Raw genomic sequence first — 22938 nt, forward strand, 5'->3', positions numbered from 1 at the left:
TACTACTAGCGCAGAGTACGAAACCGAAGACAAGAAAATCCACAAGGACATATCTAGGACATATCTAGGCATTTAAACCTTTAAACGCCGTGCTCGTTGCCTCATTCTGGTCAAGGCTCTGTGTCGTCAAGCAACCGCCCATTTCTTGCGTGTACTGAAGCATGGCGTAGCGAGTAGAATCAGCAGTACGTCTACCTCGAGTGCGTCCGGAAAGCAAAAAAGAAAATATCGTAAATCTCTCTCCGCTCGCTCTGCTCGGACGTCACGCTCATTCAAACAGGTGCCCACAAAGGAGGAAAAGGAAAAAAAGCTACCACTTCTCGCCTTCACTCTCTCCGGGCGAGAGAAGGAAAGAAACAAAAAATAAGGCAAAGCGATAACTCGACGCATCCATCCATGCGGCGATACGGCTCCCAGGTCAAATCCATGTCGCTGCTCGTCGTGCTCAGTGGTCTCGGCGCGGCCGTGGCCGCAGCCCTCCTGTACCGGTACCTAACCTCCCGGTACCGGACGCCCGTGCTGCTGCAAGACCCCGACGTCAAGTACAACGTTAAGCTGATCGAACGCGAGGAGATCAGCCACGACACCCGTCGCTTTCGCTTCGCTCTGCCCACTGCCGAGCACACGCTCGGACTACCCACCGGCCAGCACATTTACCTCATCGCGACCGTCAACGGCCAGATCGTGCTTCGCCCGTACACGCCCGTCACCAGCGACCGCCACCACGGCTACTTCGACCTCGTCGTGAAGGTTTACTTCCGAAATGTCCACCCAAAGTTTCCCGAGGGTGGGAAGATGTCGCAGCATCTTGAAGGCATGTCCATCGGCGACACGATTCAGGTCCGCGGTCCGTCGGGCTTGATCCGCTACGAAGGAAGAGGCAAGTTCCTTATCCAACCGGACAAGAAGTCGCCGCCGCAGATTCACCTCGCGTCCGAGATCGGCATGATCGCTGGGGGCACGGGCATAACGCCTATGCTACAGGTAAGAGCGTATCGTCGAAAGTGGCGTCGTGTCTGTTGTTGCGTTTAGCGTTGTGTTTACAAACAATACGAGGTTGATCCCGCCCGATTCTCAACCTCGTTCGCGCCGCCGCACACGCATTTCGACTTTCCCAGCTATTTTAACAAGCTGCTCTCTTTTTAGTTAGCGTCGATGATGTCGTATTCCAGCTGGCGTGGGTAAAAGCCGACTTTCCTGCAATTCAGAGCAGACGGCTGCTCGGTGTTGCCGGCATCGATTCTGGAATGTGGCTCACGGTACATGTCGTGTCGGACACTCCAGATAACAGTAGCAACGCCCGTGCGCCTCGACAAGGGCGTCGCTTTTGTCTCTGACCCGGATGTAAAAACCGAGGCCGCGGCGTGAAGGAAATGCTGGCACCAGGAAAGAGGACGGCTAAGTGCAAACAGAAGTTTTAAAAGACTACAACGTGCACTCTACCAGCTGTGTTGCGTTTACCCAGAAGAGCTGTACTTTTGGCGGCGATTGGGGTGGGGTTGTCAGCTAGTCTCTAATCTTCAGTTTTGAGAAGAATGAACTCTTTTGTCGGGGAAGTAAGGTCGTTTTGAAAAGAATGAAGTCTGGTGTGGGGGGAGTCAGGTTGAAAATAATGGGTAAAGCAGCTTCTTTTTGGTTCTCGAGTGGTTTGTGGAGTGTACGGTATATGCACCCACATCAAATGAGAACCACTTAAATGTTCACACTGGAACTCAACCACGCCTGCTTGAGTTGTTAGGTGTTTCAGATACAAAATAGTACTCCAAATAAAAGGAACAGTATTCGTCGGGTTTTGTTTGGCGTGTTTTTACTGTACTAATGGGATTAAATGTTCGTGGTGCGGTCCTGACAGCTCTGCGTACGAAGTCTTGGAAACTCGGCTTTCCCAGAAAAGTTTGTATCGGAACTCACTGGCTGAGTTTGTGATGTCCCTTGGCTGTACAGGTCAAGGCGCAGTGCTCATGCCATGCCAGGTTCATTGGGACAGTGTGAGATTATCAGTTTTTGGTTTGCACAATTGTGCTTGAGAAATAGTAGAGCTGATAGATGAAAGCAGTTTTTAATGACGTTACACCTTTCATTGGGGTGGGATGTTCTGTTTGTTTGTTGGGTAGGAAAACTGGGATGAATGCCTTCTCCTTCAGCTTTGGTGTGCACTGCATAGGGAAATACGTCTTTAGTGAAGAGCAGTTCTCAAGCACATAGTGTTTTCAATAAGAATACGGCTTATAATTAGGGTTGTTCATTTTCGGGTTTGATGGTTTTTTAAAATCATGGGGTAAAATATCGGGTGCTACTTTTTCAACCTAATAATCGGGGAGAAATTGGGTTGTTGTTTTGTAAAACGATTCCGAAATTCGGGGTTTTTCGGGGTAAATCTACAGATGTGCTATGTCATACACTCAGTTTGTTTTACCAGAAGGTATTGCAAGCTTCTTAATTAACGCTATCACGTTAAAATCTGTGTTTGTTTCAAGCTGGTAATATGGGGGACAACATCAGGGTTTTCTAGCCAATACTCCCCCAAAATTTGGTGTTTTTTTTTTTCTTTAAATGAAAGACCAAATGATGACAGTAAAGAGCATTGATAGCTTCTAAGAAATGAAACATTTTATTTACGAAAAGCTGGTCATCGATTTTTTTTCAACATCCTTGTTTACATACATTATCCTCTGCGTGCGTAACATCTCGGTCTCCATTCAAGACCAGTCCAATCGTTGAACGCGTGTCTCATCTGATAGAAAGTTCTCGACATCACAGCTTCTATTACCTAGGCACAACAATGCCAGTGCAGCATTTGCAGCCTGGCCGGTAGCGAGCGGTCGAGTCATGCCAATACTCAATGAGTTCGAAAGCATATGTGTTTGTGGGGCTTGCTTCCAGCAAGCACTGGTTGAGAACAGCGGACCATCAGTGCATAATTGTGCAGATCGCTAGTTTAAAAAGGTCCATTCGGGGAGGAATCATGGTTTAACCCGATTCTCCTGACACACGTTTGGGGTGTAAAAATCGGGTATGAACAACCGTACTTAGTTTAATGTGACAAAGCAGCGTTCGCAAGTCTAGAAATCTGGCACTTTTCTGGCGCGGTTTTTGTACTTACATCTTTGATCTTGCTTGGTTTCGGTCAAAATTGAATTCTCTTGAGCCGTCGTCATGTGCTTGCTGGAGAATTGATCCCACAAACAGTTGGGAACAAAACAGTCCATCCAAATGTGGTGCGAAGCGCCTCTTAATGTAACTTCTATCAAGTGTTTCAAAATAAAACAATCATTAACTCCCTTCTTCATTGGTGTCCCAGTTCGTATTGCGTCTTTTGCAGTTCTCGCAGCCTGTGCACCATTGTCGGATAAAATGCAATATTCTTTTAACGCATCTCTGGCTGTCACTCACGTTGACTGGCTGAGATTGCTTGTGAGAGACAAATGACAGGCTAGTAATGTGTGCTGATCAGTATAACTTTGAAGCAGTCGGGGTTTATTTGATCCATACAGTACTTCTATGAGCCTGACCACAGTGCTAGACCTTATCACGCTAGCTGGCAAGTATTATGCATTTGTGAACACTACTGGAATGCCCACAAGACCAAGAGTGCGGTAGGCCTGGTTTAGACACTTGCATGGTGTGTCAAGAAACTTGCATTGAAACTTGGAGGCTCACTAAGAGGGTTCAACTTAAATTGAGAACGACTCAGCGAGCAATGGAGTGGAAGATGATAGGCGTAACATTAAGGGACAAGAAGAAAGCGGAGTGGGTCAGGGAACAAGCGCGTGTTAAGGACATATTAGTAGAAATTAAGAAGAAATGGATGTGGGCAGGGCATGTAATGCGAAGGCAAGATAACCGTTGGTTATTAAGGGCAACAGAGTGGATGCCTAGAGAAGGCAAGCGTGGCAGGAGGCGGCAGAAGGTTAGATGGGCAGATGAGATCAAGAAGTTTGCGGGGATAAATTGGTCGCAGTTAGCGCAGGACCGGGGTAATTGGAGAATAATGGAAGAGTCCTTTGCCCTGCAGTGGGCGTAGATAGGCTGGTGATGACTATGATGATGATAGTGTGTGCAGAGATGTCTATGCTTGCTGGCTGACCACAGTGCAAAATTATTCCCTGAAATTGCCTGCAATTACTTATACCCCTGCTACACTAGCGTCCGAATGCCATTTGAACCGAATGTCATTTGACTCAAATGCGAAGTTGTGCTATACATGACTGGCGTACTTAAAACAAACAAAATATTCTTAATTGTGGGACTTTGTTTACTTCTCGTTCACTTAAATCGTGATATCAAGGTGTAATAATTCCATATTCTCAGCACCAGTGCGAGGAGCTAGCGGCAAACCAGTGAGGCCAGGCAGCTCAAAACAGCACAAAAAACCTCGATTGCGATTCAGAATTGAGCAAACACTGTTTCAGAGATTGCGTCATTTATAATTCGATATCCTTTTAATGCCAAGGACTGCTCCTAAGTTTGATTGTTGGATTATTGTGTAAAAACCGAACTCGACAGCAGCAGCGTTATGCAGCAAGGCGAGCAATAAAGCTTTCAAATGCCAACAAAATGGACCTTTTTTTAGTAGCAACCTGCGCATGCGCGGGCTGCCTGTCTGCCATTCTTGGCAGGCACCTCCAGCAAAATAAACAAAACGGCGCGCCCCTCAGCTTGCTGCTTGGGGACCGATTATGCTTTCTACCGTGGCATGTTTTTTCCCTTTCGACAACTCGTGGTGGGTTCGACATGCACGCAAAAAAGGCTTCCTAAGTAAAGTGGCAAAGACATTCGAGTCTGACCACACTGCGACTAGTGGCTGCCAGTGAGGGAGTAACAAAAATAAAACGAAGTAAAGAAGGGACGCTTTGAGTCACAGGAACGTGTGCCTGCTACCGTGACATTCAAGTGAAAGGTACGGGTGAGAGCGGGAGGGCGGGACGGACTGCAGGACCAGGATATTTTGTGCACGAATTCTCCGGAAGCCCGACTTTTTGGGGGCCGTGCCTTATTGCCATTTTTAGTTCGCCATGGAAGCCGCCAGAAGGACCGGTACTGGAAAAAGGTCCATTGTAGTGGAGCACGGCGGATTCTGAATGGCATTCGAAGCCCCTCATTTGAGTCAAATAACATTCGGTTCAAATGACATTCGGAGGCAAGTGTAGCAGCGGTATTATACTCTGGTTCTAATCAAGGTGGCTGTTATTGCCTTCGTTCGCCGCTCAAGCAGTCGTGCGAACTCAGTCACTGAAATAAATAAAGATTCACTAAACCTGCGACACAATAAACCACTTGATCCGTCATTTATGTTTGTCATTGCTTTCACCTTGCCTACGTGCCTTCCTGCATGTCGCTTTATAAACTGCCCTACATTACAGTTGGGGCAATAGCTTTTTGCTTTGAATCCTGTATGAGCGTGATACTTTTTCGCGGCGCTACTAACAGCTGTGACAGTGCTTGGGAAGCACATCAGGCTCGCAGGCCAGCTGTGGGCATGTTGGCCAGATTGGCTGTGTCAGACCGTAGCTTTTTATCAGGCTATTTATCCGAGAGCTGGGCTACCTATGTGTTCCAATATTTATGGATGCCGTTTCCACTCGCAAAAATTCGCATGTGGGAACCTGGAATGCTGCATGAACGGCCCCTAAGGTCACTGAGTCTCTAAAGCCGTGTGTGGGGTACACAATCGCATCCTACTGATTTTCGTGTTTTTTTTTCTTTTGCCATAAACACTATCTGTAGCAAAGTTCTTTAGCACTGTGTAATACATGGAATGCTGTGTAATACATGGAACATGTGTAATTAGGAAACAAACGCGTGTTAAGGACATATTAGTAGAAATTAAGACGAGGAAATGGGCATGGGCAGGGCATGTAATACGAAGGCAAGATAACCGTTGGTCATTAGGGGAACAGAGTGGATCCCTAGAGAAGGCGAGCGTGGCAGGGGGCGGCAGAAAGTTAGATGGGCAGATGAGATCAAGACGTTTGTGGGTATAAATTGGTCGCAGTTAGCACAGGACGGGGATAATTGGAGATCTGTGAGAGAGGCCTTTGCCCTGCAGTGGGCGTGGACAGGCTGATGATGATGATGATGAATACATGTAAAATACTTATGTATGATAAAGTGCTACTCTATACTATGGGATAGCTGTAAGAAATCAGTAAGTCTGAAAGGAAATGTGTCAGAGTTCTTTAAAATTTCTCAGTTTGTCATGTACTCCGGTTGACCTACATTCCAGTAAACGCATCGTTGTTGAAGTACGGTATTGGACTGAAACATGGCTGACAACATAAACGGTCAGATTAGTTGCAAGTTAGTTCACGAGCAAAGTAACAAAAATGCTTATATCGGTTACAATTCTGTCCTAATTCTTGATACAAAGCAAACTGTAGGGATTCAAGAGGTCACAGCTTCTGGCTAGCTGTTTCGGCCTTTGATAAGCTATCATGTGTATTAGAGTAGTCTGCAAATGATTGATTTCATTGATTTGATTGTACGGTTTAACGCGTCCAATGCAGCGCAGGCGATGAGGCGCGCCGTAGTGGAGGGGCTCCGAATTAATTTTGACCACCTGGGGATCTTTAACGTGTGCCGAAATTTCGTACACACGAGTGTTTTTGCTTTTCGCCTCCATCAGAAAAGCGGCCGCCGCGGCCGGGAATCGAACCCGCATCCAGTGTGCAAATGGTATTATCCAGGTTTTGGCGGGATTCCAAGCGAACTATTGTTGCCACATCGGCAGGTCACTGCCCTAGCAATACAGACTATCACCTCGGACGTCTGTTAACCTGAGGGGTGATTCTGGCTCGGGAAGACCTGCCACTTTCAGATAAAACTGCCTGTTTAAATGTAAGTTTTAAGAGGTGTATCGTTGCCTGCAAGAAGTTACGTGCAGTAAATGGCAAAGCACAAGGTATGAACAGAAGCTGCCACAGCTGAGCATTCTCGAGCGCATACTTTATTTTAAATGCAGTTTGGTCCACATAAATTGTCTGAAAAGTGCATTGAACTAAGTTAAAGGCCAGGAAGACCGCTTGCATAGTGTTAAGGTTTACTGTCTTTGCAACAATGAAAAATTGATTTTAAGGTAACAGGTAGCAGCCCTAGGTTTTACAACAACACAGGAAAGAAGAAGTGACCAATTCCGAGACTTCTGGCTACCTTCATGAACCAAGTTGGGGACACATAAAGCCGAAAATAAAGAGTAAATGACAAGGAGGTCACCACTTTGAAACACGTACACATGGCTATGCTTGTAGGGATGAAATCATTTTCGGTCAAGCGTTGCATCATGTATTCCCAAGTTCACACATGCGTTTCTAAGGAAATGAACCTGCCGCAGTGGCTAAGGTGTTGTGCTGCTTGAGCCCAACTTCGCGGGTTCGATTCCAGCCGTGGTGGCAGCTCTTGAGTGTTGAGATTTCGCCGTTTGTTAAAGATACCTAGGTGGTCGGAATCAACCTGAGCCCCACCCCCCTGAAAAATTTGGTGGGGATAAAGCCATATTTGGTGAAGTGTTGCTTCATGTATTCCATAACTCGCACATCACCAAGGAAATGTATGGGAAACACAGCATGTCAATATATCTGTTATACAAAAGAAGTGTGAAGATCTACAAACGTTAATTATTGCTGTTGTGTGCGCAACTGTGCTCAAGTTTTGCCTTCATCCTTGTTCTTTTTTGCCGCCGCAGATCATCCGGCAGGTGTTCAGCGACCCTGCGGACAAGACGCGCTGCTCGCTCATCTTCGCCAACCAGACGGAAGACGACATCCTGCTCCGTCCGGAGCTGGAGGAAGTGCTGCAGCAGAATCCGGACCGCTTCCGCCTCTTCCTCACGGTGGACCGGCCAAAGGACGGCTGGACGCAGGGCGTCGGCTTCGTCAGCGCCGACATGATTGAGCAGAACCTCCCGCCACCGTCGTCCTCCTCCATCATCCTCATGTGCGGCCCTCCGCCCATGATCAACTTCGCATGCAAGCCCAACCTGGAGAAGCTGATGTACAGCCCCAAGCGGTGCTTCACCTACTAGACGTATCCCGTATGAAGGAGTTGATTAGAATCGTGGCAGTGAAAGAATAAGGCATCATCGCAGACCAGATCGAAACGTGGAGGAAGTTTCAGAACCCGTGCTGGGTTTTGACCGTATGGAACTGTATAGCGTAAGTTCACATGTAAGGGCTGGAAACCTGTGCACGTGTTCTCAACATGTATGGTTAAAGTTCATTCACGAAATTTACAATACTTGTACATGTTTGTGAATTTTCGGAACCATGCGGTCTAAGTTCAAGCACAAGAGCTGGGAACTTGTGCGTGTTCCTCAGCCCCAAGGGGTGCTTCACCTACTAGACTTCGTCGCAAGCAATGCTGCCGCTGTCCCCGTATCCCCCGTATGAAATAGTTGGTTTGAATCGGTGGCAGTGAAAGAATAAAGCATTGTCACAGATCAGGCCAAAACATGGAGGAAGTTTCAGAACCTGGGCTGGGTTCAGACCGTATGGGACTGTTTAGCGCAAATTCACTTGTAAGGACTGCAAACCTGTGTACGTGTTCCCAACATGTACGGTTGAAGTTCATTCACGAAGTTCACAATACTTGTACATGTTTGTAAATTTACGGAACCATGCGGTCTAAGTTCAAGTACAAGGGCTAGGAACCTGTATGTGTCTCCAACATGTACGGATGAAGTTCATTTGCAAAAGCTTGGAAATACTTTTAAGTGTTTGTAAATTTACGGAACCATGTCGTCAAGGTTCAAGCACAAGCACCAGGAACCTGTATGTGTTCCTAACTGTATGGAACTTGTATGGTCTAAGCTCACTCGTACCGATAAGGGACATTTATAGATATTTGTAAACATATGGAATACTGCAGTCATAAGTTCACCCATCTACAAAGGCTAGGAGCCTTTGCATGCAGCAAGACCGCACAGTCTGGGTTCATCTATAAAGGATGGTTTATCTATAGGAACCTGGTCATGTTCCTAACTGGAAAAAACTGTGCAGTACATGTTCACTCGTAAAAGCTAAGAGTCATGCAGGTTCCTTACTGTATGGAACCGTATAGTCTAGGGGAGCCACGCAAGCTAGGAACTGCAGTCTAGGTTCACCTGCCCAGGCTTGTAACTGTGTAGGCTTTTACAACGTATGTTCGCGCATGTGGGTTGCTCACTGTACGGAACCATACGGTCTAAGCCCACGCGTTCGGGTTCTGAAAAGTTTCTGTTCTCTGCATTGCCACTCTTCTTGGTGTTGTTATGACATTAGCCACGTTGAGTAAGATTGCATAAATTCGTAGATCCATAGCTTTTAAGGAAACTGCTGTGACCAAGGTACGCAAGAACTTATACGCACATGAGAATTGCCAGAAAGAAAAGGTTCTCTAACGCAAAAAAAAAAAAATGCTTGGACGCAGGTTTTTACATACTGTTCCTTCCGCCCCCACCACTGCTGTTGTGGTGTCCGTCTCTTGTCGAGGAGCAATGTACGGAACAGTGTTGTCAATTGAAGGCCTGTTGTTGCCTCTGCAGAGAGACTCACTCGTCCAAAAAGCACATGGTTGATATACAGTTGTTGAAAGTTTCCAGAGAAAAAGTTTATAAAATGTAGAATGTTGGTTATTACTGCTGTTGTATCTGATTGCAGTGTTGCAAAAATTTCCAGCCGTGTGTTGTTGGGTGGGAGCTCGTGGGTCGGTGTTGTGAATTTGTGGCTTGTTTCGTCCTATTTAGGAAATTCCACTGTGAGAATGTCTGAAAAACCAAAGTTGTTTGAAAAGTGACTCCTCCTACCTGTTTACCAACTGCTTTAAATTTCAAAATGGGGCGAAGGCTTTCAGCCCGGTAGGATTAAATTTGCAAACACAATATCACGGTGTTGTGGTGCTCTCTCATTTCTTATTATATTAAAACAAAAAAATGAAGTTAACGGCTTGTGTGTTACAGAAAAGGCTATCGTGTGCTCCTTTAAAGCAAGAAAGATTTAACGTCACGAAATCAAGAAAGTTCAGGGACAAAAAAGAATTTAGGCAATTCGTTTTGTTCAGTGTTTGAGCATTGGCCAAACGAACACCTCAGATAAAAAGATAGGAAGCTTGTCGGACACTAGATAACAGTACTTCGCCACGAGTTTGAGTGGTGCAGACTTGGATTTGTTCTCCTCACTTGTGGTGATACAAGCTGTCCTGGGATAACATCAAGTGCTAGTCAAACATGCATCGTACGGAACGCTTTTGTTCAATAAATCAGATCACACTTTTTGTTGTCTGACGGGTGGCGCCAAACGAACACTAAAATTTGTGCCAACCTGTAGTACCCTGTATCACACTCAATTTGTGGTAGCCTTTTCATTTCATTTTTTTTATTTTACATAGTTTTCATAAGCGCTGCCAGTAAGCTGCACTTGTCCCTGTAGTTTTTGTTGATCAGTCTCTCTTGACTATTGGTTGTGTTTCTGTTTGTGTTCTTATAAGTCTCATATAAGTATGCAAAGCTACTCCGATGCCCCTGACTTACAATAGCTGTGTTTTTACCCGTGAATTCGCATTTTAACGATTCCACTGCCATTGGAAACATCTCCGTTCATTATTCCGCTCAACGAACACATCTAATACTTGGAGCCACGTATCTCTCAGTTTCTGATATTTTTATTGATTTTTTCCGTATAAGTTCTTGTACTTTGAATTCTTACCAATGCTGTTGGAAGTAAAAATACATTTCCGGTTATATGCTCATGTAATGTTTTGTTTGCTGGAAGCAAATGAACTTGCTCTTATACCACTGCACTGACATCCCATTGGAGTTGCTCTTGCCAAATACGCTTATAAGATGTGCCTGACGGCTGAAGTGATACTTTATCTCCTCAGAGCAGTTGACTTATAACAGCCTGTTGTCTCGTGTAACTGTGATGAACACTTTGGAGCTATTAACTAGACTGTCTGTTATCACGCTGTTTGTGCGAAGTTTCTAGGCCTATTGTTACATCTGAAGAAGTCATATTTGGTTGCTTTATTCCTAGGTAAATGTTTTTTTGCTTATCACGCCCACAACAGATTTATCTGATGTTACCACCACCAGTTTCCCAATATCAGCGTGAGAAGTCTTTGAAGATCGCTCCTTGAATTGATTTCAGTTGCTTTGATTACGTTCCCATGTGTTTGTATTTGTTAATTGGTTGGTAATTTCTGCAATCACAACTAATCTGCAAGTTGGTCGGCTCGACCATTGCACACTGAAGGAACCTCTGTACAGAGACTAAGTATTTTATGTGAAATGTACATCACGTGACTTGGATGTAGTGTCTACCTTCGTACAAGGTGCGAGTGGTAGCCGTAGCCCTAACTTATTTTTGGCAAAGAGCGTGTTGCCCTTCTTGACGCACACTGATGTTTCGCTCTTTTATATTGCTGCAAGTGCAGAATGAGTGTAGCTGCTTTATAGGTAATAAAAATATTCTTGGTTTATTAAGAAGTGTGCATTTGCTTTTTCATGTTGAGGCTTCGATGCCTTTCTCTCATCCCATTGAGGAGGGACAGGTGGGGAAAGTTTTGAAACAAGAGTTACCGTATTTATTCGATTTTGGAAAAAAAAAAAAACTGTCCTTATATCGAATAAATATGGTAAATGAAGCTGCAAACAATGCCTTCATTCATTGCATTCACTTAAAGGGTCCGTAAAGACAAAAAAAAAAAATTGGTTCACTGAATGAACTAGCCTTTGGAAACTCACTTGGCTCTTTCCAGCCACGAAAAACATTTCGTTAACCATAAAAATGCAAGAAATATGGGAAAACTTTCAAATATTGCACTACAGTGATCTGATATGGTCAGGAGTGATGTAATATAGGCCTCCAGTAAAAAATGCAGTTAGCAGTGTGTTAGCTGCACTGATATGATCAAACAGTACGAGAGGCTCCACTACAATTTTCCCAGTCATATTTCTTGGCGGTTGCCGGCTGCCGATGGCATAAACATTATTCTGTGATGTCATAGAGAAATCGCCATACAGTAGCTGGGAAGTACCCTCTGCTTCATATGTTTTTATTAATATCTCGATTGTTTGTATCAAGTTTGCAATGCGATAAAATTTGTATAATTTTTATACGTATGAATCAATATTCTTAATGAACCCAACGTGTATTTTGTCTTTATGGCCCCTTTAAACAAATTTTATTCAGCAAGGTCTTACCACATGCAGGCAGGTAAATAAGCTAGATTCTGTGAAAACTTCTCCCATTTACTGTCCTCTTCCCTTTATTGCCATTGGTTGCTGTGGGCAGTGCTACTGTGCTCAATTGCCTATGGAAATAACGTCGAGAACGCTCATCGGTTCCGCTAGAGTATACTTCTAGTTCACTCTAGTTCCGCAGAACGTCAGCGCTCCAGGATGAAATCCCTTATAACATGAAACGCGTGCCTGCATGGCACGTCGCTTGTTTACGTAATGCGTGAATAAATGAACAAATGACTATAAAAAATAATGTTAATATTATTCCTACAGGTTGGTTGCAATCACACAAGGCCATAAGAGGCTGAAAGTTGGCCATGCAATATCGATTACCCGCTGCAGTGGCTCAGTGGCCAAGGCGTTGTGCTGCTGAGCACGAGGTCGCGGGTTCAATTCCTGGCCATGGCGGCCGCTTTTCTGTTGGAGGCGAAAAGCAAAAACGCCTGTGTGTATGAGATTTCGGCGCACATTAAAGATACCCAGGTGGCCAAAATTAATCCGTATCCGTCCACTACGGCGCACCTCATCGCCCTACGTTGCGTTGGCGCGTTAAACCCTACAAATCAATCAGCAAAATCGATTACGTCACGAAGTGTACCTGAGGGGAGAGGGGGAGGAAGAAATTGACAGAAAAACATTGGAAATTTAAGTGGGAGGAGGATATTGAGGGGGTGAAACATAGCAATTAGTATGAAGATCTGGAGTGTTTGGGGACGACGAGGGGGTTGTTGAGGTGGGCTGGTGACGACCGGAAGCGCTGCGTAGTCTTTGAGATAAGTATGTCCTAGTTTTACGGCGGTGTCCTGGTGAAGCTGACGAAAGCCGATTGCCACAGCGCAAGGGCACCTTTATGGAAACTGTTTGGGCGCTTTCCCGGAGAAAGGTGACCTCATTCTGGTAGGGCTTGCTGGTGAGGTGGGCCCTCTCGACCAGCATACACTGATTGGTTAGTGCCAGGCTAGTGCGCGCGCATACAACTAGCACTATGAAGTGGTAGAGCGTGCTGCCTGTGGGCGGCTTTGAAAACTTGACACGGAGAAGGATGTTTTGATGCAGTTTTTGAGGTGTGGTACCTTCGCGTCCACAGAGACGCGCGAGTTGTTGCGGCTGAATTTTCGGCGGGATAGTTCTTAGTGGAAAAAAATGGCTACAAAAAGTTTGTATTAGTACTCAGAGGCATTTTATACGTAAATTGTACCTTCGTAATAGTTTACTACAACGACTACACTCTGTTTTCACCCAACAGTTGGCAACCACGGTGCGTCCCAGCCGCTGTCGAATCCGATCCAATCCACTTGCAAACAAGCGCGCTCTTTTTGTGCAGAAACCTTTCTGTGACGCAAGTTAACTGTAGTTTCAGAAATGCGGTAATAAGCACCGTGTTCGGAAGAAATGTAGCGCAGATTGACTATCTGTGATTTCGCGCCCTGCGACGCTTTGATCTTTCTCCGGGTGTGAAAATCCAAGAGCAGTGTAACCTAAAAATGACATCCGTGGCTTCGTATCCGCACCAACCGGGGCGACCCAGGGATCGGAATGTTTTCGGTACGTTACTGTTTTTTCCCCGCCCGTTAGCTGCTTTGGTAACCTTAGTCGCAACTCCTAAAGTGTAACGTGGGACTCAACAGTGTTGGATGGTTTGCAGGTGCGCGAGATCAGGAAAGCAGTACCGCTCATCGAAGGTTCTTTACTCTCGGAAGTCGAAGCGACGCCTGTTTGAACGTTGTGTCTTATTTTACAGAGCCTACCGACGCAGACGTGGGCGTTATGTTCGACTGCACTGACAGAGCCGTGCGTGTCGGTGCTTCTGCGTGCAACTTCTCCCCCGACGTGCCCTACGTCCGCCTGTGCGGTCAGCTTCTCTGCCGAGACCGGCTGACGCATGCGCAGCTCACCAGGCTGTTTTGGTCCGCAAGGTATGTGCATTTGGGGACTAACGGGGAAAAATTGGGGGATATTTATAACTGGGAGAACCTAGGGACAAGCGATTAGAAAACTGCGAAGCAGCATGATCCAGACGAGCACGAAAGATGGGCATTGAGGATAAGCGTGTTTGCGTTAAGGATTGGGGAAATCCATGTGTTAAATTCGCGATTACGTGTCTAGCGGGGTTACAGCTGCGTTGACAACGAAAAACGAAAGTTGGGAACAGTGAATATTTGTAAAATTTTCACTTGTGGTGGTTTTTGCGTTTGTACGGAGGCAGTGAGGTGACCAAGGAGTATGCAATGAGCAAGTTATCTGTATGTGTGTGCTGCAAACGCAGCCAGAAGATGAATGCAAGCTGGTCAGCACAACAGACTACCGTACCTACTGACCACTAGTGTACATATACTTGACACAGCCAGCGACAAAAGCAGGTGTAATTAGCACGATCGTCCAGAGACGAGATGGCCGTAAAATTATTCTATCAACTCGAAACGTATTTTCCACACCTGCTACCAGAGGGAGCCATGTCCTGGGCACATTCCCAGGAAAGCTTCACCGAGATCATTCTTCCCTTCCAATAGACACCCTGCAATTGTCGGGCGGCGCCTCCATCGAGCTGACATCCGCGCCGGCGGCGGCGCCAAACACGCAGGCGCTCTGTGAGGGGCTGCGGCCGTGTTAGCATTGCTTTCCGTAATGTGGGAATACGTGATGTGAGCGTTTTTAACGGCGCGCGGCGCTAGATTTTGCCGAGTACATTTTTCTGCTATGTTTGCAGCAAACGTTACACTTGGATTGGCCATTATAGCTCAACAGCATACGATGAAAAACTGCGAGCCGCCTTGTCGCGAGGCTTGCATTGTGGGTTCAAGTAAGCCATAAATACAGTAAGAAGAATGCCACTTGTTCGAAAGCAAGCATGTTTACGGGATCCGGGAAGTGTACGTATCTGGAGTTACCCAAGCATGTCTTTCCCAGCAGAGCAAACTCGTGTACTACATTGGTCTGAAAATAAGCAACCAAAACAACGTAGCCCAGCAACTGCTAGCTCGTGAGTTCCCAGCTTGCAGTTAAAAGCTCGAGAAAAACATTAATCGTGTATTGCTGGTGTTAAACGTCTGTTAATAATTCACAAGCTTTTATTTCGTTTCGCCGTGTGCCTCAGCTACCTTTTCGCCCGAATTAACGCAGTTGACGGTGAGGCCCCGAGAAATTGAACTTCCCGCAAGTGCACTTGTTGATACGGCAGCATGAGTCAATACAGCACAGCAAGCGCTTTGCCGCAGTTGCGTTTTATTTGAATGACATTTACAAGATGACTGGAGTACACATTTGAGTCCCGACTGGGCTGCCAGGTTGAAGAATCCTCCGAACTGAAACAATTAAAGAATGAGGAATGACGTCAAAGTGCAGTAATACCAGGCTGTGTCATACAACAAACACGACAAAATACACTGCACATATATTTTTCCTTCCTTGCTTGAACGTTGCACATGTTTTCGTCATCTTTAGTAATGTACCACGCGTTACTCACTAATATTGCAGTTCTTTTCAATCAGCATGAATGAAGAGCAAAGTGGTCAACGAATAAGAAACGCTACAGACGCCAATCGCGCACAATGTAGAAACAGAGGATGGCTTCCGACGAACACGCACATTTGCTAAGCATGTCATGAGTGGTTGAGTCATTACTCTCGAATACATATACAAGCCACAAGTATGAGCACACGGAGTCGAAAAGAAGGGTATTGAACTGCAAACCACCAGACGTTAAACAAACGGTAAGCTACGGCCGCCTTGTACCAAAAGCAGACTGACGCTTCCTTAGTGGCTTTAGTAACGTGCCGGGATTTCCCGAACTAACAGAGTTCACTTACTTCACTCGCTGCACGGTGACAATCTACTTCTGTCTTCAAGTTTTCTCCCACGGCTGCGACGGGAAGCTGTAAAAAGCTTCGGGCCTGGCGTGCCTTCCCGACTAGCTGTGGCATCTGTGCCCAGTTTTTTTCTTTGTGACTGTGGGGTTACCGCATGACTGCGATGACTCCATCGAACCGTCAGTTGCAGAAACATCACCGCGAAATAAAAAACCCGGATCAAAATCCCAAGTAGTTCCCCGCTCACGCAGCAGCAGCGAACGCGGGCATGCGCGAGTGAACGCCTTTGAAGCTCATAAATTCAGCCGTCAGAAGGCGCCACCTACTTTTAAAACTACTTGCAGGGTGCCTATAAAGAGTGGGGGCTTGGCGACCAAATTTGCTGTACTCCGCCACGCAAAGATGGCGTCAAACAAACCTTTCCTGATTTTCTGTGACAAACTTGAAAGCCGTTGAGAACAGGCTTTCAGGAAGATGGTGGCGATCAAATTTACCGTGCCCGGCTTGCGCTGGCCGCTTTGTAACGTGTTCGGAAACGTCTCAGAAATGGAAGGGAAATGGGAAAAAAAAAAAAAAAATGCCACCTCAAATTATTTCTTTCTTAGCAAACTAGGTATTGTTGACTGTCACACAAAAACTGAGAGGGCTACAGAATGCACAATCTTTCAGTTGAAACAAGAAGTGTACCTTCATCTTATTCCCTGTCTAAATTCATGCATTGTAAGCTTATGCAGTTTTTGTTTGTGGATTCGGTAAAGCAGCTTCTGAAGATGTCTTACAGACAGCAGAAGCATGGGGAACTGAGTATTAAAATGGAAATAAAGTAGGAGAACATGTTGGCTGCTTATGGTAGATTGTGGTGCCGTATGAATACGCCATTAGCAGCAGTTGAATATTAAAACAAAGATGTGAAATGCGACGATAATAATGGCACCTCAGATACTGTTTCCCGCATTTGGATTTATGACGGCACAATTGGAAAAAATAAAACGGGATTGGCATAGCTAATCTAACTGTTCTTCTGAAATGAACAGAAAGGCAGGGCTGTGTAAAGTAAAACAAACATATGCATGAAGTTCTGCTGAGTGTACGTTTTTTTAAAATGCACACTTCTCAGCCTTTAAGCATTGTAAACAACTTTCCTTTCACATGGAGTAGGATTTGGTTGAGTTTTAGTTTTGGTCGGATGTTTTGCCTTGTCGTACTAGAGCAATAAAAATATTTATGCAGGGGGACATGAGTGTAATGAATGTTGGGCCGGGCCGCATAGAAAGTCACGAGACTTGACTACTGTGTTCTCGCACACGCACACACAACGTTATATTAGCTGGGTAATGGAGAAAGCCGAAACAGACGCTGCAGCACACCAGCGAACTAGATGCGGGAAGATTCAAGTGCGGGAGACAGTACACAAAGTCATGAAGAAAGTCACGCGCTCGGAGACGCCGATCGCGCGACGAGACGATCGCTGATGCGACGACGTGGAGACGTACTTCTCTGGATGGCGACGGGGCAGACTAGTGAAATCGATGAGGAGTTTCCCTCTCGCTGGCAGGGACGTGACGGTGGCCGATGGCTAGCGGCGGGACGGAAGTGCTTAGGCCTGCGCCATGCCGAGGCCTCGCTGCCCGCGCTCCATGCCACCGGAACACCGCTCACGCTGACTGGCGCAACACCTTCTTGTGGTCTCGTCGGCCGTTGTCTCGTTGACAGCCCGGGCGGTGGCTCAGACGGGAGAGCCGGCGACGGTCCTCGGGCCTACACCGCGAGGGTGGCCGTCTTGCTGCCTCCGAAACGAACAGCTTCCGACGTCCTTCTTCTTCTTCCCTGCTTCCTCGATACTGCTTTCTCTAGCGCGCACGTTACGCCACGGGTACCGGCGGATTGGCCCCCACTCTGCACGGCCTCTTCACTACAATGAGATCTATCGTCCCTTTTCAGCATCGGGATCTATATTATGTACTATCATGAGCAATATGAAAGGGAACACAGGAACGCGTGGCAAACAGACTCGGAGCGATACGCGGATGGCGCTGTGAAAATCAAAGGGGGAAGGAGGGCGCTCTTCCACTAACTGTTTGCACTCCCACCACGCTGGGATTTCTACAAAGCAGCAGTTTACGTCATTTCGCCGATAATATGGTATCGTCCGACCGCCGATAAGACGCACGGCGGGAATGGGAACAGTTGTTAGAACAGCGACCCCCTTTCCACTTGGTTTTCGGCGGTGGCCGCTGCGTATCACGCATAGCTGGGTCTGAGGTGGTTTTCTATGCGTTCCTGTGTTCCCTTTCATATTGCTCATAATAGTACAGCAACTGGCAGCATAAGTCTCGGATTAGTGGTGCCATCAGCTACGCAACTTGTCTGTGTATTACTGTCTCTGCTTTTCCTGTTGGGGAAATGTGCAAACATTTTCTGCATCTTTTCCTAGGTGGCAGCATAGCTGCTACTTGGCTGACATTGTGCGACTTGCTGTTTTGCGTCCTTTAAAACTGGAGGGGAAACAACGTAGAAATGCCAGATTTATTTATCTATTTCAAAACAAACAAAGCATCATTTGCTGTCTCAAAAAAGCCGGAAAATATTTGAAAGGGGTTCCTAGTTAAAATAAAAATGTGTAATTTGGGCCTTACTGTTTGAACTTAAGACAGAAATACAACTGTGTTGTTTTGTTTGAGCGGTCCTCTCGGCCGGTTGCTGCTGTTGTCTGTGACTGCGCACTTGCGTGTTCACTGGGTGGCATTTAATACACCGCAGACCTTGTTATAAACTGTGCCTTAACCAACGCAAAGTTAACATTAACCATGAGATTGGTAAATATTAACATATTGAAGAGTGAGCGTGAGACCCTGTGGGAGTCTTTGAGGCTGCGTGTGTGGTGTACTGTCTTCTTCAGTGCTTTAAAAATAAGCCAAACTTGTTGACTTTCTTTAAATGCACTGCAAAGATGGCATGCAAGTCAAAAGCATAACCAATATGTTAAGCTTAACACAAACTGCCTAATCCGGAATGTCAAAGGCAACATAGTCGCCTCCTGTGGCATTTCCCAAGCCCCAATCGACATCGCCAGTTTATGTCTTTACTGTCCTGTACAGATTGGCGGACGCCATTAAGGACAAATTCAAAATTGATGAATTCTTGGCTCTTGTAACAAAGCGACACGAAAGCACTGCAAACTCTAGTCTGGGTATGTGCTGTCAAAATTAATTCTTGGAAACATTTTTTTTTGCTTTCCAACCAATTTTGATAAAAACTTATGGGCTTGTTCAGTTTTCTTAGCTGATTTTGAATGTCCAATTAGTTTTCATGTGAGGTAATTAGTTTCCAGTTTAATTAAAAATCTTCCTTAATTGTTCTTGAGAAATATAGAGAAAGGACTATTCAACAAAAAATTACCAGCAAGGCATCAATAGATACCAAAAGTTGTGGAGAATGAAAAGTGGGAAGCAGTTTTTTTTGTTTTGCAATCGCATACACTTTTACTTTACCTCAATTCTATCTTCTAGGTTTGCAATACTCCTGCTAACCAATTAAAAATAACACTAATCAAACAACTACTAAAGCAAAAAATGAAAAATCTGCTTCCCTTATTGCGTGGTTTAAATACTCAGCTTCACAGTGCAAAAGAAATGACCTTCCTAGCTGCACTACATGCTGGGGTGTACCTCTTGAGAATTTCCTATCACTGCGATACCAATCGTGGTGAAGAAGTAGGAATTATGGGAAAATTGTTATTTGCTTGTTGAAATCAGGCCTGTATGGCTTTTATAAGTACCTGGTACTATTCCAAGTATGGGATTTTTGGAGAAATACTGTGCAAATCAAGAGAAAAGTGATGCCTAAAAAAATGCTTCTTCGGGCAATTTTTCGGTCCGAAAGGCCCATGTGCCCCCTTAGAAGAAATAGCAGGAACTCAAGGTGCCAGTTTTCCTATTTATCCCAGATGGGATAAAGTTGTACTTGATTGATGTCTTCTGTTGCTGTGCGTTTCTTGCGAATCCTGCTTACTCTGTTTGTGTACACGTTCCCAAGGAGGAGGATTTTATCTTTTATAACGAAGTGGGATGTATACATAGTTCCAGGGAAAAATTTGTTAGCCCTCCTGACAACCTTTTTCTGTCGTTTTCACGCAGGTCGAAGTTCATGACCCTGGATGTTTCCCAAAGCTTTCGCAGGAGCACAGAAGGTGAGTATCTTGAGTAACGTCCTCTATGTTATGTGTCCTTCTGGTTTGGCAACAATCAAAAACAAGTCCGACCATAAAAGTTTATAAAAACAAAGACGTTTAAACACCAAAAAGCTTATAAAAACAAAGATTACAAACAAGGGCCCTGTATGGGAGCCAAAACATCTTTGTTTTTATAAACTTTTATGCGTGACGTTCGTTTTTAATTGTTCCCATAGGTTTTCCAGATGGGCTTCCATCCAACTCTTGGTTTTGTCCTTTTGGTTTGTGGGTTTGTGTTGTGAAAATTGTTTTATAGCCTTTGGCGTCGGCTGGTCTGATTCACTGTGGCGCTGCATTGACTGCTTGTAGCTGCTGTAGAGGTCATTGTGTAAGCAAAATTTGTCTGTACTCACTACTGCAGTGAAAACCAGCAGTGATACTGAACAGGGCTCAAGAATGGTTTTGTGGGAGGGATTTGTGATGTTGAGTCACTGTTGCTGGCTTCGTTCATTCATTTTTGTTGAGTGGAAGGTGAGACGACGCAAGTACTCCATTCTTCCGCCCAATACAATATTTTAAGTGCAGAGCACCTTAGGGGCTCGCCTTGTCGTTGTAGCTTGCTCGCTGGACCCAAGTAGAGCAACGCGGTGTTCCGCCGTAGTGGCTGTCGTCGCAGTGTAACCCAGAGGCTTGAAAAGCCAAGCGGTTTATATAGTCATAAGCGCTCGAAACTCGTGAGCCGCTGGTGCTTGTCATACATCTCCTCATTGTTTAGCGCAAAGAAAACTGCAGGTACATTTGAGGCAGAATATACGTAATTAACCGCCAGCATCCGCGTTCATTTAGTTAGGAATGCTGGTTGGGTCGGTTTTTGCAATAGTAGTAAGCGAAAAAAGTGACAGTGCAACGCCGGCACGTGTGGGAGGAAAAGCAAGCACAAAAAGAACAGAACTCTCGCTGGTGAAGTTTCAGGCAGGGGGCACGTGAGCACTGTGAAGGCAGGAAATTTGAATTGCATTGGACAAACCTTCATCGAATTCATCAGGAGAGGAATGAGACAGGGCGGCGAAGAGCGTGATGGGTGGTAAGAGTGAGCTGATAACGTCCCATAACAGCTGATAACAGCTGATAACAGCTGATAACAGCCCATTATAGTGAATCACTGTTCTGCACTTCCGACAGCTTTCACATTAACTGGAACAGCTTTAATTTTTATTGGTGGGAAGATTGTGGGCAGGGTGAGGTCCTAGAACAGCTGTGAAATTGCAACGTTTCAAAAGGAAGATGCAACGTGTCAAAAGCTGGGCAACGAAAATGCTGTGGGGTCCCAAATGCGGGTCTGATTTCTTTCCTGATCTGTTTTACCTGAATGACTTTGTTAAGAGAGCTGTTAAAGTAAATGACGCCTTTATGGCTCGTTCTATGCCACGGGAAATTTTGCTGCGCTTGCATAACAGTTGTATTCGAGCTCCTCCTCAGCATGCTTTGCTTACGTGGATTGCTCGCGGTACTCCAGATACTTAAAAGAAGACAAAAATTCAGCAAACTTTTACCTGAGGTTATCTTCATGAAATGCTTGTTGTGTTGTAAATTTAGCAAAAGTGCAAAGGTGTGACATGGGCGGTGACTATGTGATTCTGTGCAAGGACCTTGAACGAAGTGTCGAAACCTTTGCTTTTTTTTTTTTTTTCCGACAAACCAGTCAAAGAACGACTTGAATAGACCATTGAACCGGTTTGTAGAAAAAAAAGCAAAGGTTTCGACACTTCGTTCAAGGTCCTTGCACAGAGTCACATAGTCACCACCCATGTTACACCTTCGCACTTCTGTCAAATTTACAACACAACAAGCATTTCATGAAGATTTTCTCAGATAAAAGTTTGCTGAATCTCTGTCATTTCTGAAAAACTTGCAGCTGATCACCTCTGCGAACGCTTGCCGCTTTTTGGTCGGTCGCCCAAGTTCTCGCCACGTGTGCTTGTGTTGTGGGACTGTCTGCAATCCTGGGCTGTGCTGTCGTAGACACAAATTAATGTGTACAGCAATCCCTTTATCCTTGGCTCTTGGCACGTGAGCTGCTAATATTGTACTCAAATTGGCATGCTTTGCGCAGCGTTAAGCATGCCAAGTTAAGCATTATTTTCCGTGCCTCGTGTTCTTTTCGCAGCGTACAAACAGCACCATGAAGTCTCCTGCCTCCTTGCCTACATCAGGCATGAAGTTGACAGGTAAGGTTGCCCTCTTGTCTACAAGAAGGCACATGTAGGGGGTTCTGCAGCAGAAATGCATGAGTTTTTTCATTATATCGCTGTTAAGTGAAATAAGTTAGGTAAAGAAAAAATAAACTGTGCGGTTCGGTTTCGAATTCTTATTTCAAACTTATCTTTCTTGATAAAGTTGATCTTTCGAAATGTGTTGGTGTTGGTTTTGGGCAAGTGTTCAGTTACTTCAAACAGCTGGGGAAGTTTGCATTTGCCTCGAATTAGCAACCAATCTCTCAAGTACTCATCTTTGAAACTGTGTCCAGGTGCATTTGGCTCATGCCTGATAAAGACAGTGTTGTTGCTGGCCTCCACCTCTGCTGGTATTGTGTAGCGTCTGTCGTGTTAGGACGTGCAGAAACATGAAGTTGTGGCAATGGTTTAAAATGAAGCTTTGCGGGGTATGCTTCACACTTGACATGCGAACAATCTCGTAACCAGCCCACCCACCACATCTCTGACCACAAAAATGTAGATACATGGTGTTTT

General features: G+C 45.4%; 2 protein-coding genes across 2 annotated transcripts in view; both read left to right on the forward strand.

Annotated features, from left to right (window-relative positions):
* The first annotated feature begins 56 nt into the window (after positions 1 to 56).
* LOC144142912 (NADH-cytochrome b5 reductase 3-like) lies at positions 57 to 11455 on the forward strand. The gene is made up of 2 exons (XM_077674751.1): positions 57 to 984; positions 7682 to 11455. The coding sequence occupies exons 1-2, from the start codon at positions 397 to 399 to the stop codon at positions 8018 to 8020; spliced, it is 927 nt and encodes a 308-aa protein (XP_077530877.1). The 5' UTR covers positions 57 to 396; the 3' UTR covers positions 8021 to 11455.
* A 2041-nt stretch (positions 11456 to 13496) lies between these two features.
* Positions 13497 to 22938, forward strand: part of LOC144142914 (protein MMS22-like) — an 80065-nt gene continuing 70623 nt past the window's right edge. Inside the window, exons 1-4 of the mRNA XM_077674752.1 lie at positions 13497 to 13756; positions 13953 to 14127; positions 20154 to 20206; positions 22356 to 22416. Coding sequence (XP_077530878.1) covers positions 13696 to 13756; positions 13953 to 14127; positions 20154 to 20206; positions 22356 to 22416 — 350 coding nt within the window. The 5' untranslated portion in view covers positions 13497 to 13695. The remainder of the gene's footprint in view (positions 13757 to 13952; positions 14128 to 20153; positions 20207 to 22355; positions 22417 to 22938) is intronic.

Source organism: Haemaphysalis longicornis, unplaced genomic scaffold (genome assembly GCF_048455015.1).
Source record: "Haemaphysalis longicornis isolate Haplotype H1 unplaced genomic scaffold, Haemaphysalis longicornis Haplotype H1 scaffold_6, whole genome shotgun sequence".
Classification (NCBI taxonomy): Eukaryota; Metazoa; Arthropoda; class Arachnida; order Ixodida; family Ixodidae; genus Haemaphysalis; species Haemaphysalis longicornis.

Excerpts from the sequence above, each read along its gene's own strand:
- LOC144142912 (XM_077674751.1), top strand. The coding sequence starts at position 397 with ATGCGGCGATACGGCTCCCAGGTCAAATCCATGTCGCTGCTCGTCGTG. Across the intron at positions 985-7,681 it reads GCATAACGCCTATGCTACAG|ATCATCCGGCAGGTGTTCAG; the intron begins GTAAGAGCGTAT and ends TTGCCGCCGCAG.